Source organism: Lynx rufus, unplaced genomic scaffold, assembly GCF_022079265.1.
Source record: "Lynx rufus isolate CCGP_SWC_20201006 ecotype Redwood Valley unplaced genomic scaffold, mLynRuf1.p SCAF_25, whole genome shotgun sequence".
Classification (NCBI taxonomy): domain Eukaryota; kingdom Metazoa; phylum Chordata; class Mammalia; order Carnivora; family Felidae; genus Lynx; species Lynx rufus.
The window spans coordinates 13,269,253-13,286,594 of NW_025814840.1; the positions used below are offsets into that span (position 1 = coordinate 13,269,253).

General features: G+C 39.8%; 1 protein-coding gene across 1 annotated transcript; it reads right to left on the minus strand.

Annotated features, from left to right (window-relative positions):
* Positions 1-6,861: 6,861 nt before the first annotated feature.
* On the minus strand, positions 6,862-17,123 carry GGPS1 (geranylgeranyl diphosphate synthase 1). Its single transcript, XM_047088679.1, has 4 exons — positions 16,932-17,123; positions 13,353-13,445; positions 8,199-8,269; positions 6,862-7,952 (listed from the first exon to the last, which is right to left on the minus strand). The coding sequence occupies exons 2-4, from the start codon at positions 13,420-13,422 to the stop codon at positions 7,191-7,193; spliced, it is 903 nt and encodes a 300-aa protein (XP_046944635.1). The 5' UTR covers positions 13,423-13,445; positions 16,932-17,123; the 3' UTR covers positions 6,862-7,190.
* Between the last annotated feature and the right edge of the window lie 219 nt (positions 17,124-17,342).

A 17,342-nucleotide genomic window follows, 5' to 3' on the forward strand; every position in this document is an offset into this window, starting at 1 on the left:
AGCCAGGCACCCAAATCTGTCAGCTTTAATAAATCATTTCTTTCTTATACAGTGTTGACATCAGAGTATCATTTATTACAACTAAATCTCTTTAAAGTTTTTACTTTTCAAGTGTGTAACTATTCGCATTTTATAACTTCTAGGGGTCAGTGGGTTAAGCGTCTGACTTTGGCTTGGGTCATGATCTCATAGTTTGTAGGTTCGAGCCCCACATCAGGCTCTGTGATGACCATGCAGAGCCTGCTTGGGATTCTCTCTCTCTCTCCCACAGTCCCCACTTGCTCACTTGTGTGCCCCCCCCCTCAAAATAAATACCTAAACTTTAAATGCAATTTCTGGTAAGTGACCTTACAAGTTTCGGAAAGATTTACAAATTACTTTTGCAGCTCATCATTAGTACTACCTCGCCCACTGAGGTCCAGATATCTGCCATTATTCATTAAACCAATTCTCAGATAATCAGATGTTTTTCTTTCTCTATATACGGTAACAAGTGTAATTCAAGGATAATCAATTGGTCATTCTCCTAATGCATACAGTGTTTTATAAAGAATGCACATAATACAGCAGCTAGTGCTACAGATGTTTCCCAGACATCTCTAGGAAAACATGCTCATTGATCAATGGTCACAAAACATTCTACAGAATTAACTTGAACTAATGGGTTAACATAGAAATTTTACTAATATTATTGCTTATTGTGCTGTTAATATTTTTTTACCAGCCAGTACACAGTAAAAACATGCCATTACCACTTGTTAAGGTCCGGTATATTCAACCACATTAAATGTGAGGTTGCATTACTGTAAGGTTAATGGAATAACCAGAGAAAGTCTGCAGTTAGCCAACTGGAGATGGTGGGGGTTTAAGGAGCCAAATGCCAATTGGGTTATATCTGAATTCACATTATTGTGGGGTCCATTGTGATGAGTCCTTTTGTGTATTCTTACCACCAAATATCAGCCCTATATGTATGGCAATAAAGCCTGTTCTAATGACAGGGAGAATGCAAAGTACGGGTCAGATAAGAGACCTCTTAAAGGACAAATCTGTTGGACTTGGGAGGACTGGAGAGACAGAGGAGACGTGGGCAAATCAATCAAAAACACACTCCTGGTTCACTTGAAGAATAAAGATTGTGACAGAAAAGGCAGGGAGAGAAGTGGTTCCATTCCATTGTTTGAATTGGTAGAGGGATAGGAAGGGATGTATAAGTTGGTTTTAATTACATTATTTCAAGGTGACAACACAAAACTCAAGTGAATAGGCAGTTACAGGACCTGAATTTGAGGTCAGGCTTTGGATGAAATGGTAATCATGGACAAAACAGTGAGCAGTCTAAGAATCCTCTCAGAAGTGAACAGAACATTGAATAAGAGTCATTAGAGAAAGAATTCGAGGTAGAACCGCATTAACATAAATGCTAACATTTGAGGCTTATATCTTTTCAAATGAATACGTTATTTTTTTTTTTTAATTTTTTCAACATTTATTTTTTTTGGGACAGAGAGAGACAGAGCATGAATGGGGGAGGGGCAGAGAGAGAGGGAGACACAGAATCGGAAACAGGCTCCAGGCTCTGAGCCATCAGCCCAGAGCCCCACGCGGGGCTCGAACTCACGGACCGCGAGATCGTGACCTGGCTGAAGTCGGACGCTTAACCGACTGCGCCACCCAGGCGCCCCAACGTTATTTTTTTTTAAGTTTATTTATTTTGAGCTGGGGAGGAGCAGAGAGAGAGAGAGAGAGAGAGGGAAGGAAAGAGAGAGAGAGGGAGGGAGAGGGAATCCCAAGCAGGCTCCATATCAGTGCAGAGTCTGATGCTGGGCTCGAACTCAGGAACTGTGAGATCATGACCTGGGCTGAAGTCAAGAGTCAGATGCTTCACTGAGCCACCTAGGCTCCCCACTCACATGTTATTTTAATGGAACCCTTGAGAGGTGGGGGGTTAGTTTCAAGTATATTTATTCATTCATAAATATTTATTAAGGGCACCTGAGTGGCTCAGTCAGTTAAGTGTCCGACTCTTGATTTTGGCTCAGGTCATGATCTCACAGTTCATAAGTTTGAGCCCCACACTGGGCGCTGACAGTGCAGAGTCTGCTTGGAATTCTCCCTCCCTCTCTCTCTGCCCTTCCCCTACTCGCTCGAACTTTCAATCAAAATAAATATTTAAAAAATATCAAGTGTTTCTGGGAATACAGGGGTGAATATGTCACAGTCCTTGCCCTTAATGAGTTTCCAATCCAATGGGAGAGGCAGATAAGTAAACAATTACACCCCCCCCCCACCCCGTGCCACCCATTACAGCAGTAACAATGCTGTTTAATAGTTGGCTATTTACTTGCTAGCCTCCATCACAGAAAAATCACAGGGTTATGAAATGGTGTCTTTATCACTCTTATATCTCCAAAACCTAGCAAAGGATCTAGCACATAAGCATTCAGGAAATACTTCTAAATGAATTAAATGAAAATAGATGATGTCAGCAACAATGAGCAGTATTTTATGGCAGAGTAAACTGTTAGGAAATATGGTTATGGTGGGTTGGAGATAAAATTTTGGGAAGTCTTATGTATTATACCAAGGAATTTATAGGTGATGGTACTAAGGATTCAAAGAGAATATAAGCATGGCGATGACCATCACATTTATGCTTTAGAAAGACAACTCTGGTTGGAGTGTATATTATTACAATACACGAGTGGTTTCCAAACCTTTAAACGCATATAAACGTGCATACAGAATGAGAGGCCAGTGGGGTGCCTGGGTGGCTCAGTTAAGCGACCGACTTCAGCTCAGGTCATGATCTTGTGGTTCCTGTGTTTGAGCCCCGCGTTAGACTCTGTGCTGACAGCTCAGAGCCTGGACCCTGTTTCAGATTCTGTTTCTCCCTCACTCTCTGCCCCTCCCCCACTCATGCTCTCTCTCCTTCAAAAATAAATAAACATTAAAAAAAATTAAAAAAGAAAAAAAAAAAGAAAGAATGAGAGGCCAGCTGCCCAGAACAATGTACTTTGACCTATACTCAAGGGTCTGGCTCTGCTCAGCAAGTGCTTGAAGAAAAAAAACAAATCATCTGGTACCTGATAGGTACTTCATATATGTACATTTCCTTCCCCTTTTCCTTCTTCTCAACACACAGATTAAGAAAGAGCCAATGGGTGGGGCACCTGGGTGGCTCAGTCGGTTGGGCATCCAACTTTGGCTCAGGGCATGATCTCGAGGTTCATGAGTGCAAGTCCCTGCATTGGGCTCAGTGGGACTCTGCTTGGAATTCTCTCCCTCCCTGTCTCTCTGCCCCTTCCCCCCCTTGCTCGCTCTCTCAAAATACGTGAATAAACATTAAAAAAAAAAAAAAGAGCTAATGGATAAACTTGAGGCTGAATCTTAAGGCAGAGGATTGAATAAGGCCCTCAAGAGGCAGAAAGGGAGGGAATCAAGAACAGGACAGCTTGCTTGGCCTATGTCATGAGTACAAACAACTTTTCTTGAGATGAAAGGAAGACAATTTGAGACAGACTTAAGAAGTAGAGAGGAGGAAAGTTAGGAGAACTTACACTAACTGGGAAGAGTGGAGAAGAAGCAGGGGACATTAGATTGACCAATGTGAAATCTCCATCAGGAATAGATAAAAAAAATAAATAAAAGGGCTTATGGAGGCTGTTAACATGTTAATTTGCAATGGCTACAAGGGCAGTTCTGAAAACACTCCCCAGCAGTGCTCAGCAATATGGGGGGAGCAAAGTGTGCAGGTGTTGGATGCTTCTAGAATTGGGAACTGGCAGGATGAGAAGGGCCTAAGGAAAGGACCCTGGTCTGAGAAATTCTTGAAAGGCTGCCTAAAGTAAATAAATACAGGGCATAGGTCAGGAAGGAAAGGAAGTCAAATTAGAAGTTGACACAGTGGGGGTGCCTGGGTGGCTCAGTCAGTTAAGCATCGGACTTTGCCTCAGGTTACCATCTTACAGTTCGTGAGCTCGAACCCTGTTCAAACTCTGATCAGTGAGGAGCCTGCTTCGAACTCTTCCTTTCTCTCTCTGCCCCTCCCGCTCATGCTTGCTTACTCTCTCAGAAATAAACATTTAATAAAAGGTAAAATAGGGGCGCCTGGGTGGCTCAGTCAGTTAAGCATCTGACTTTGGCTTAGGTCATGCTCACCGTTCCCGAGTTTGAGCCCTGTGTTGGGCTCTGTGCTGACAGGTCAGAGCCTGGAGCCTACTTACAATTCTGTGTCTCCCTCTCTCTCTCAAAAATAAACATTATAAAAAAATAAAATAATTTGAAATCTTCCATTTTAATTGATATAAGGAAACCTCAAAATCATGGGTATTTATGCTACATTATGGAAACCTGAACTGTTTATGAATTCATTACATAAAAGAAAATTTTAATGATTATTCAAAAAGATCTAATGCTAACTATATAGACAAAATAGGGGCACCTGGGTGGCTCAGTCCAAAACATTGGACTCAGGTCATGATGTCCCAGTTTTGTGAGTTCGAGCCCCGCGTCGGGCTCTGTGCTGACAGCTCAAAGCCTGGAGCCTGCTTCAGATTCTGTGTCTCCCTCTCTCTCTGTTCCTCCCCGCAACTCATGCTCTGTCTCTCTCTCTCAAAGATAAATGAACATTAAAAAACAAAAAAGAAGTATTGTTAAAAAAAACTATATAGACAAAATATTTACCTTTAAGATGAAGACTGCCTAAGTAGATTATTCCTTACTTAATCAAATTACTTTTGGCCTGGTGCTATTCATGATTCTTTTGTCATTTGTATCAGGCCTTCGTCAATGACAGAAATGCTTGACATGAAATTGGGATCTTACAAAAAGAAATCATTTTATCTATTAAGTAACCAAAAATCTGTTCTTTTCACTTGAACTATAATCACAGTTGTCAATACAGAAAACACTGTAAGAGTAGTTTAAATCTAATAAAATATATTATCTACTTAGGTTTAAACTACAATATTTTTTTTTCTGCAAAAGGAAAGTCTTAGAACCCAAGTAAACTGGATTTTGTCATTTAGAAGACATGTATTTTAAAACATTTTCACATTTTCTAGTCTATGAAGGTTCAAAAAATAAAATTTTTTGCTTGCCAAAACCAAAAGAATGAAGGCTAATTATGTTGCTATAAATCACTTTCAGCAAGATGTTAAATCCATCAGCTCTCTATTCCACTGTGTCAACCTTAAAAAAAAAAAAATTTAATGTTTATTTGAGAGAGAGAGAGAGACAGAGAGACAGAGAGAGAGTAGGGGAGGAACAGAGAGAGTCACAGAATCTGAAGCAGGCTCCAGGCTCTCAGCTAGCTGTCAGCACAGAGCCTGACACGGGACTCGAACCCATGAGCAGTGAGATCACAACCAGAGCTGAAGTTAGACACTTAACTGATTGAACCAGTCAAGTGCCCCTAATTTATTTGAGAGAGAGAGAGAGAGAGAGAGAGAGAGAGAGCGCGCGCGCGAGTGAGGGGCAGAGAAGGAGAGGGAGAGAGAATCCCATGCAGGCTTCACACTGTCTGCATGGAGCCTGAAGCAGGGCTTGAACTCACAAAATGAGAGATCATAACCTGAGCCGAAGTTGGACACTTAATGGACTGAGGCACCCAGGGTGCCCCAGATCCAAATTATTTTAAAAGTTAGTAAAGATAGTACCCAGCTTTTCAAAGATTTAGATTGAGTGCTTCAGTGAGAAGTTCTCATACAAGTACATGGTGATTAGATCTGAGATAACACACCAGAATAGAACCAATCAAGCAAAACAGTGTTTCTGGAAAGCAGTTTTGTTTTGGGAGGTCAGCAACACTTCTAAGTGAAGGAATCAGGGTTTTTCCTTTGCTACTTCTTGTTGCCACAGATGGCTCCAGGGGCTTGGGGGTGGAAAGTACACAAAAGGGATAGGGGGTCACTATGAAAGCACTGTAAAGCTAATTAGTGCCTGATAGCATAGGCTTTGACTACTTTTCAGCCAGCCAAGCACCAGCTCTCAGGTCAACACTTTACATTCCTTTAATCACAGAGATTAAAGATACCTACTTCCCTTTCCATTCAAGCACCAATTGCCTTCAGTAGTGGCAAGGAAAAGGACACTTCCTTCTGCTTTTGTACTTCAGGTGAGCAAACAGCTCTTTTATGATTTTTACTACTGATAGGAAAATATAAAAAGGTTTTTTCCCCAAATATTTGAGTGACTGAGTGAGAGAGAGAGAGCAAGTGCACCTGAGCAGGGGAGGGGTAGAGAGAGAGGGGGGCAGAGGATCCGGAGTGGGCTCCGAGCTGACAGCCCAGCACAGGGCTCAAACTCATGAACCGGGAGACCATGACCTAAGCCGAAGCTGGATGCTTAACCAACTGAGCCATGCAGGCGCCCTGAAAAATATAAAAAGACTGAAATAAAGGCTACTTCATAAAATACATTTTCCACGTGCCCTTTTTTCTTTCCAAAAGGAAAGACAATGCCGTATCCAGATACTAATCAGCTTTGGGTCACAAATTACATTTAGAAGGAAAAAAGAATGAATGTGGGGTAGCATATAAATTCCAGTAAGTGGAGACTCCTTGGTTAAGGAGAATTTGCTGGGCAGAGAGGATGAAAAACAGGAAAAGGTAAGAAAAAGGGCCAGATCGCTTACTGCTTATCACAGTCAGCTTTTTCATGGCAGACTTTAGTAAGGGAGTTTCCAAGAGGAGATGAAGATATTTTAAGTAGCAACATTTAGGAAGAAAGAGGAGGTCCTGTGGTCTTTGGGTCAGCTAGCTACCGGAACTGGTTCCAAGTAGTCACTGGCTTGGAAATGGGGTAGACGAAGAATGGGGAATTGCCCATACAGCACAGTTAGAAGTATCTGGATAAGAATTCCCGGAAGCTGAAGTCTTCTTTATTGATAGAATTAGCAGAACATTTGTGGCAGTTGTCCATAAGGTCCCAACACAGCACGTTCTGACATTCATATTAGACCTATTTAAATGTGGCTCCTTTCGATTCCATCAACTTTGTACTATGATGATTATCTGTACAAAGGGGTTCTAAATTGAAACAATCTCACTCACATCACCCCAATTCACTCAGTTTGAGGAGACTAACAGCTTGGTCCTAATTTTTAAAAAAGTGATAGGCTAAAAGACAAAAAAAAAAAAAAAGTCAACTAAAATAAGCTCCCAGGCCTAATCAAGAATGACTTAGTATTATTCATTCTCTTCTTTGAACATTTTGCTTAAGTGCTTTATTAGAGCTACAAGCTCAGGGTTCCCACCACGTGCATCAATTTGTTTATAGGCTTTAGATTCAAGCTCTTTAAGAGTACTCCGAGTGTATTCAAAAGAACCTACGTTCTCAAGATAATGTACACAGTATTTTTTAATATCTATATTTTCGGTTCTCTGGCGCAAGATACTCTGCACCTGGGTGCTTTCAGGCCTTGACCAGATGGCATGAATAGTAGGGAACGAGAACTTTCCCTCTGTTAGATCTTCACAAAAGCTTTTGTTTTCACTATATTCTTTGGAGTGCAGATTAGCATAATCATCCCTAATTTGGAAAAAGAGCCCGAGTGTATTAAGTAGTGGCTTTAGATCTTCTTTGTAATCAGAGAACAACTGCATGAGACCCACTGCTAATCCAAACAGCCCACCTGTCTTTTGTAGCACCATAGCCTTATATTCTTCTTCGGTGGGACAAGTGTAATTATCCCTCCAATAGATATCTAGGCCTTGTCCCTGGTGGAGTTCCAGAAGCTGGTGGGTAAAAAGCTTTACCGCATCGGGGTGATCAAGGGTTAAGACTTTCTCTAGGCCAAGAAAATACACGTAATTGGCAGAATTGATGACGGACGGAATCCCATAGATACTGTGTGCCACAGGAAAGCCACGTCGGAGTTTTGAGTTGTCTTCGATATCGTCGATGAGCAAACTGGCATTATGCAACATCTCTGTCACTTCAATGATAATCTGACAAAAAAGACGATGGACAATTTCATTTTATTTGAATGTGCAAATATTCAAAAAGCTTATAAATAATTGAATTAACAGATTACAAGTCCTGGATTCCTTAGTTTTTACAACTGGTATTTACTTAGCAATGTCAATATAACACAATATATGCGGGGAACATTAAACTCAATTAAGAGCAACCAGTATTTTGTGTGACATCTATTAATTTCTTAAGGATTAAGAGGTTTTGAATTGCCTAAATACCTGCAGCTTATCTTCTGGAACTTTGAGCCAATGATTAAATGCCTGTGAAAGTTTGGTTCTCACTTGTTTACCTGGAATTAAAGAATAAAATTCGGCAATAAAATATTTCAGTTATAAAAAACATATTCAGACACTTCCTCTAAGACTGATCAGACTTGATGAACCCAGCCCCACTAATCCATTACTAGAGACCTTGCCTTTCACTACTGGGCCCTAAACGCCCCACCCCCTCTGCTGAAATTCAGTCTAAAACGCCACAGCCTTTTAAAATTAGGGCGGGCAAAGACATTTTGAAGTATTCCAGGGGCCCACTAGTAAGCCCACTCCTTTCACTGGAATGAAATGGGCATTTTAGAAACTATGATCTAATGCATTCCTTTTTTGAAAAACAAGTTAGTCTAGTTAGTGGCAGTTAATTAGCACTGTCCATTTCAGAGGAACTATGGGGATTTTTTTTTTTTTTTTTTAAGTAGGCTTCACACTCAGCGTGGAGCCCAACGTGGGGCTTGAACTCACGACCCTGAGATCAAGACCTGAGCTGAGATCAAGAGTTGGATGCTTAACCGAGTGAGCCACCTAGGCACCTCACTATGGGTATTTTTAATGAAGCATACTTTGCTACTGATTTACCTCATATAATTACCTCTTACAAGTATCTACCATTCCTTTAAAGTTTTAGAGATTGTATAGTTCTGCTTCTTTCCTATCAAAAAATGAGATTCCCATTCCCTCAAGTATTCCCTTTTAGGATCCCAGTTTAGTAAAAAATGAGTCTTTTTATTTTGACTACGGCCATTAGTTTTTCAATATTATCATTTTCTTACATGGAAAGCTCAAGAGATTTTTGGCTAGTAGTTATCAATAGAAGTCATTTTAGCCCAAATATAAAGGAATGATAGATAAAAACCCCAACCAGTTCATTTAATAATGTTCTATGAGCTTCCTGCTAAAGTGAATGCACAGTCACATCCTAATTTCAGATGAGGTTTCAGAAAATAGTTACGTAAAAAGTTCCAGTGAACAAAAACAGTATTTTCTGAGATTTATCTAGGTTTTTTTCTCTGTACCAATCACCCAAAGGAATGAATACATAAACTCTCATCACATATCCAAATGAAAGAAAGTTGCACTTTCTGTGAGAAGTCTGGAGGGGAAGGCTCTCTTAGGGTTCAAGAAGGAGTATCTTCTGTCTCCTAATCCTTAAGGTGAACATGGTCTGGGTAGCAATTATATACTTTATACTTTTGATCTACTTTCCAGTTTAGCTAAGGCCAATCTGGGCTTTACTTACAATGTACAAGTGTGTAAAGTAACCCATATCACTTTAGAAAATAAGCTCAGAGGTGCCTGGGGAGTTCAGTTGGTTAAGCAACCAACTCTTGAATTTGGTTCAGATCATCTCAGGGTCAGGGGATTGAGCCCCATGTTGGGCTCCATGCTGAGTGTGGCACATGCTTAAGATTCTCCCTCTCTGCCTCTCCCCCCTGCTTGCGTGGGTTTGCTCTCTAAAAAAAGAAAAAAAAGTTCAGAAGATGAAGAACACAAAGTGGAGAGACATTTTCCTTTTTGCTTTAGAATATATATAGAAAAACAGTCCAATAAATGGCTTAATTTACAAGTTTTTTTTCCCAAACTTTATTTATTTTGAGGGAGAGAGAGAGAGAGAGCCGCACACAAGCAGGGGAGGGGCAGAGAGAAGCAGAGTGGGGAGGAAAAGGGAGGGAGAGGGAGAGAGGGAATCCCAAACAGGCTCCAGCTGTCAGCGTGGCGTCCAACTCAGGGCTCCATCTCACGAACTGGGAGATTATGACTGAGCTAAAATCAAGAGCCGGATGCTCAACCGAGTCACCCAGGTGCCCCTGCAGTTGTGTTTGAATATATTCTTTTCCTTTAACCAGGTTCTGGGGTCTGGATTGATACTTTTAAGTCCCCAAATAGTTTCTAACAGATGTTAGTCATAGAAATCCCTCAAAATGAAAAGAAACAATAATTACCTTTCCTCTCTAAAAGACCTTAACATTATGGACTCCCTGGCCTGGGGACCTACACTAGGGCAAATAAACAAACAAAAGTCATTCAACCCCACTAATTTCAAAACATCCTAATACTAATAATTTTTAATTATTATAATCTTTTATTAGCAAGAGTAATTTCCCAACAGAAAAAATGTTCTGGCCCATCTTGAAGTCACTTTAGTAACTATGAAGTTCTCTGTGAAAAACAGGTTTACTATGCATAGTGCAATTTCCTATTTCCTTTTTTTTTTTTTTTTTAAGTAATCTCTGTACCCAACATGGGGCTCAAATTTACAACCCCGAGATCAAGAGTCCCGTGCTCCACTGATGAACCAGCCAGATGCCACACAATTTCTTATTTCTTTAGGAAAATCTTTTGAGGTTACGTTGTATTATGGATGCAAGAATACATTTGATTAAAACAAATTAGCTACCTAATGAGAGCTTTAAATGTTATCTAACGACTTAGATATTAATTCAAGATGAGGATTAAAAAATGTTGCAAAAGTTCATTACACAGGTAAACATTATTGCTAACATGTAACTACAGGGGTGCCTGGGTGGCTCAATAGGTTAAGCTTCTGATTCTTGATTTTGGCTTGGGTTGTGATTCCAGGGTTGTAGGTTAGAGCCCCACAGTGGGCTGCATTGGGCTCCAAATGTGAAGTTGGTTTGGGATTCTCTCTCTCCCTTGCTCCTCTCATATCCACTCTCCCTACAATAAATAAATAAACACACAGAATAAAATTACAGACAGTCCTTGCTCTGCAAAGTGGCAGGAGACACTCTTTAGACCCTTTACGGCACTGATAACTGGCATATATTACCATAGCCCGGTTCCAACCAGTGTTTGCAAACTTGTTCCAAAATAAGTTCAACAACAGATGAAGAGAGTGCAGGAGAAACATCACCATGTTTCTCAGTGGGAGACCCTGAAATAAGTGTAGTTTACTAGCTGTTGAATAAACGTCACTCAAAAGCAGTCTCTTGGCTTTTCCTTAAATAGCAGGAAACTTTCCCTTTGCATTCTCCATTTCTGTCTTCCCTCCAACAACGTTAATTACAATGCCAACGACTATATTCCTATGTTGTACTTTTTATCTTTGTGATTTATTCATTCTGTAACTGAAAGCCTGTACCTCTCACTCCCCTTCACCCCTTTTTACCCATTCCCTAACCCCTTTGATAACTTTTTTCAAGCTCTATGCCCAACGTGGCTTGAACTCATGACCCTGAGATTAAAAGTCACATGCTCTACTGACTGACCCAGCCAGGCACTGCCACCCTTCCATAACTTTTTGAGCTGTACTTATGATCATTGTTTATGCATGTTATACATCAATAAAAAGCAGCACCATGCCAAGAGCAAGGTAGAATTATGTACCCTGGCTGTAGGTAATAAAGAGGTGCACTATCTGTAACGAATTTCAAAATATTAACAGACTAGAAGTTTCTTAAAAAGTACGTATCTTCTTTGTCCTTCGTATCTTGAGGATTTCATCTTTATTTACTATTTTTTGAGACAGTGTGTGCATGGGGGAGGGGCAGAGAGAGAGTGAGAATGGAGCCAGACTCAGGGCTTGATCCCATGAACTGTAAGATCATGACCTAGACTGAAATCAAGAGTCAGATGCTTAACTGACTGAGCTACCCAGGCACCCTGAGGATTTCATCTTTAATTTTTTTTTTTTTTTTTTTGTCACTGGAATCATCACAGTGGAAGGTAATTTATATCCAACAAATTCTGGATACTTTTAAATAGCTTCTGTTGTACTATGGAGTATCTTCATTCTGTCAATTAGATTTCATCTAATAACCTTTGGTGAGTTATATGAGATAATATGGCTGGGTATAACTTGAGTTAGGAAATAGATAGTTCCCTTCATTCTTCTGAAGCACTGACATTAGCAGGTACGTCTTCATTAAGATTTGCCAGAATAGAAATGACACTAATCATGATGGCCTTGAGGATGTAGCTGGGGAGCCACCACTATTCTGCCTTTGATAACCATATTTATTCTCTCCAGGCTCATGAAGAACAGAAACATACCACTGACATGTGCCCATAAAGAAAGATATGTACTTTAGAACAGAAATAAAAAAGTGTTTATCGTGATTGAGTTGAGAATGTTATTAGTCTAAAGGTTAGCTACCTTGCATGCTAAGTAGGTTTTTATGGTTGTCAACTAATTTATCACCTTTTATAATTTCTATAAGAAAGAGAATTCCAAATTTCAAGTACTTGGTTTGTGAATGAATTTTTATTACAAAAACCCACGCTTATTATATATAAGAGTTTTTACTTGCTATTATTATTTTCCAAACCAAGCTTAAAAAAACAGCAAAATAAAACATGCACATACATGTGATTAGGCAGGTGTTACTCTAAGAAGCCATGTTCGGATGACCCATCTTTATATACGAATAATGTGGGCTGTTTCCAAGTAATGTGAGTTAGAGATGCATTACTATTTGGCTCTTAAAGGAACCAGTAGTGTAAGAAATGCAGTGTGTATGGGATAGAACAAATGAACATGGAAGATAGAGTGAAGCTTTTTGTTGTTATACAAATTGGAGTAACTTCCCCTAATATCTAAATGGTGGGGAATAGGAATGTATGGCATCCATAAAGAATGAAACTTCCAATGAGGTACTCAAATGTTTTAATTTTTTTTTTTTAGTTATGTTGTATAATTGGACATTTTTAAAACAATGCTTCAAAAATGTCCCTTTTAGGGAGCCTGGGTGGCTCAGTCCGTTGAGCCTCCGACCTCAGCCCAGGTCACGATCTCTCGGTCTGTGGGTTCCAGCCCCGCGCTGGGCTCTGTACTGACAGCTCAGAGCCTGGAGCCTGCTTCGGATTCTGTGTCTCCCCCCACTTCTCACTCTCTCTGCCCCTCCTCTGCTCACACTCTATCTCTCTCAAAATCAAATAAACATTAAAAAATTTAAAAAAAGCAAACCAAAAATGTCCCTTTTAAGAACAAAAAACTAAAATGTTCTATTTGTCATTTTTCTCAAATGCATGCCTTTAAATAGGAAATCTTAAGAGATGGTAAATCTAATCTTTTCAGTAATTTAACATTTGAATGACTACTACTCTATAAAAAGACCCTGTATTAACCATAACTAAAGTTACCTGGTAACTGAAGTAAATACTTATAGGGTTCTAGAAGAATTCTTTGCACTGTTTCTTGCGTCTTCTCCATTGTTTTTGAATTTCAAAGCTGATCTGTGAAAAAGGAGAAGGATAAAGATGATCTTATTCACTAAATTAATTTTGAGTGTTAAACTGCAAAGGAATTTGTATCTCAAGGTGTTTTTGTGCAAGTACACTTTCAGTTTTGTTTTAAAAGAAAATTCCACACAGATGACATCTTGAAACATGCTGAAGTGAAAGAAGTCAGTCACAAAAAACCATATAATATATGAAATGTTCAGAACAGGCAAATCTATAAAGATAGAAAGTAGTTTGGTGATTGCCTAGAGTTGGGGTAGGAAGAATATGGAGTATGAAGTTTCTTTTTGTAGGGTTCAAAATATTTTAAATTTAGGTTGTGATGGTTGCACATCCATGTGAATATCCTGAAACCTACCAAAATGTATACTTTAAATGGGTGAACTACATGATATGTAAATTATCTCTTAAGGAAAAAAAAAAAAAAAAAAGGAAAGTCTTCAAGTGATTTCATTGGTCCCAGTATTCATCTGGATTTTAAGTGATTTCTTTAGTTACAAAACTTATATTAAGCTTTTCTTACTGTACTCAACCATAAAAGGCATAAAACCAAATCAACGTCAAAACAAATCAACAGATTTAGATACTTTATATTTGATTGATTACATAAATTCGTAAACATACTTTTTCCCCAAGAGCATTGAGATACGTTTTATATATTTAAAATTTAAGGGGAAAACTCCTCTCTTGTAATTTCTTTACAGTCAATCCTTTCAAAGATTCTAATTTAAGACGTGCATTAGTTTGAATGCAATTATCAAAAATATTCCCCTGTATCCACACACACACACACACACACACACACACACACACACACACTTCTCTGTAGTGATTTATTATTCTGAGTTTTACATTTACTTTGATATTTCCTAGAATAACACTCATGGTCTTCCTACAATCTTTCTTTTCTATTGAATCCAATCTCTACTTTGCTTCTTTGCTGTTTTTTATTTGTCTTTATCTTAGGAATCTTCTTTACTAATTGCTCTCACATCTTGGGTACATTTTAGGAGGTTTCTCACCTTTATCTGTTTTCTTTTGCTTCTATAACAATGATTTTGTTTCTAGGATCATGAACTAAAAAGACTGAAAAGTGCGTTTTTTATAATCTACTCTGGAGTGTTTAGGTGAAACAATTATAAGAACTGAGTACTCTAGGGGCGCCCGGGTGGCTCAGTTGGTTAAAGTCTCTGACTCTTGACAGCTCAGGTCATGATCTCATGGTTTGTGAGTGCAAGCTCCGCATCGGGGGCTTGGGATTCTCTCCCCTCTCTCTCTGCCCCTACCCCGCATGCTCTCTCTCTCAAAATGAATAAACTTAAAAACAAAAAGCAACAAAAAAAGAACTGAGCACTCCAGCAAAGAAAATCATCTTAGCAATATGACCTCAAGGAGAAACATTCCATGTAGGAAAGTTTTACACCTGCCTTAACTGACAATGAATACCAAGGATGTCACAAGGGGGGAAAAAAAGTCCAGAAAATATTTTGAAATTATCCAAAAATCAGTTTAGTAATCTTTTATCTATACTGTTTAAACTTTGACATGTTATCTCATTCTTAAGAGATTAAAAAAAAAAAGGTAACAAGAATAATCACTTAGATAAAAGATTATTGAACAGAATTAAAGGTAAGATAAAAAATAAAAACAAGCATCTTTTATATATTTCTGCATTTAAAGCAGTTGGTGGCTATCTCTTCCCAACAAGGTTGAAAGCAATGTACTTAACTTAAAAATCAATGAGACCACCTTTCAAGAACTCTTTTGTCTCCCTGTGGATCAGTAACAAGTATACTCTTGCCCAGAAGTCAGAGCTAACTAACTTTTGTTTCAATTCTCAAGGCTTTGTCAACGCTATTAAAAAAAAAACAAAAACAAAACCAGTTATGAATCTTTAAAAATTACCTTAAGAACACTCACTGAACAAGTCAATTAATGTTCCTTTCCTAGAGGATGTTTATACACAAGTATTCTTGGTAGTAGGAAAATACAGGAACCTCAATTTTTCTAGGTATTGAAAAGTAATGTTTTGTGTCTTCTTAAAGAGTCTAAGGGGTTCTAAACACTGTGGCATACATGCTTTTTTTTTTTTTTCTTTCTTTCTTTTTTTGACCTAAAGGAGTACTATTTATCATGGCTGGAACTTTCAGCCATCATGTACTAGACTCAAATATAAAGGGGCATTAGTGTTACATGAATTCTACTCATTTATTTTTAGATTGAATAACTACAGAATGCCTCTATGAGAGAGTCTGAAACAACTCACTTCCAAAACTGGCAAACTGCCTTAAATGGGTTCAAATAGTTGATGGATGAGTATTAACATGAAAATAGATTGTCCCCTGTGTGGACTACTACTGCAATAATCTCCTGGTTGGGCTCCCTGCGCTCACTCCTAGATTAGGTTCTCTAATCTAGACCTCTACTCTTCAGCCAGTGATCCTTGCAAAATTCAGATCTGGTCCTGTTTCCCTACCCATTGAGAACCCTTTGAAAACATCCCTTTGCTCTTAGGTAAGAACAATTCCTTAATAAACTGCATAATAGTAGGTTACTCGCCCGCCTCCCCTCCCCTCTCCTCCCCCTTCAGGTCTTCACAATTAATTCTTCACACTTTAAAAGCCTCTAGACACAGGCTTTCCAACATGTTATTCTTTCTGTCTGGAATGTTCTTTTCTTAGTTAACTTATGATAACCTTTCCACTCTCAGCTGGATCCTCACTTTATTTCCCTTAAGCCAAATTCCCTATTTTAAATTCTCCTATCACCATGTAACTCTCCTTTGTAGCACTCACCACTGCTATTAACTTCACATTCAATTGTGTGTCCATTTTAATATCTGTCTGTCTCACTAGGCTTAGGTCCACGAAGGCAGGGGCTGTTCCGTTTTTCCACATGGTAGGCGCTCAATAAGTATGTGAAGGACTGAATGAACTAACGGAAAGTGCCTTCTAACGCTCTAAAAAAATGAAACCAAGGAACAGACTTGCAATATGGAAAGTTATAATACCATGCAAGTTTTTTTTTTTTTTTTTTTTTAAGGGAACGATCTGGTTTCAAAATTGCTAAATAGTGACACTCAGCGAAGCTGTGAAACGCAGAGTGAATCCTCCACTTAAACTTTGGGAGATGACAGAGCTGAAGAAAACTGCCTGAGATAAAAGCAGTGGATTTAAATAACCCCAAGGCAGATTTTTAACAGAGACTTGGCAAAAGAACTTCAAGGGTCTACTATGCTGGTACAGAGCCCGCAGGAGAGGAGAGGTTTCTGCTTCCTCTCCGCTCAGTTGCCCCCTTCCGCCCCACTGGGTCACCTACCGCTCCACCCCTTCTCTAGCAAGTACGGAAAACTCATACACAATCCGGTTCAGCATCCGGGTCCTCACCCTCCTTTCTTTCTTTCCTCCGGACCCCGCCTTCCAGCCTCCCCCGCCCTCATTCCCATCCGGGTTCCCCCCGACCGCCACCACAGCCGCTCACGGTTCAACGGTGATATCACAACTTTCACGCTGCCGGTCCGGGAGTAGCAGTACCCAGCATCAACTTCCCACTTTATAGTTCAGGCCAAGGCTCCTCCGAACGCCTACATAGATCCCTCCCCCTACTTCACCACGGAACTCTCCACCCTTCTCAGCCGCCAGCGACACCGCATTACTCGGTGCAAGAAAATACGCCATCCCGGTCACACTGCGCAGGCGTCGTTGCCGCCTCCCCACTGCTTTGTCGCCCCGCCCCCTCCCCTCCCCTCCCTTCCTCATCTCACGCAGACGCGGGGCATTGCGGGTCTTGCAGTTCTCAGGGGCAAGGGCTTCCGTATTGGCCTCAAAGGTTGGACTACATTTCCCGGGAAGCTTTGAGGCGTAACTTTCTGTTTCCATAGAAGTGGTGGGA

Coding starts and splice junctions, on each gene's coding strand:
- GGPS1 (XM_047088679.1), bottom strand. CDS start 13,422: ATGGAGAAGACGCAAGAAACAGTGCAAAGAATTCTTCTAGAACCCTAT. Junction 8,270..13,352: donor GTATTTACTTCAGTTACCAG/GTAACTTTAGTT, acceptor CTTTAATTCCAG/GTAAACAAGTGAGAACCAAA. Junction 7,953..8,198: donor TTCCAGAAGATAAGCTGCAG/GTATTTAGGCAA, acceptor CTTTTTTGTCAG/ATTATCATTGAAGTGACAGA.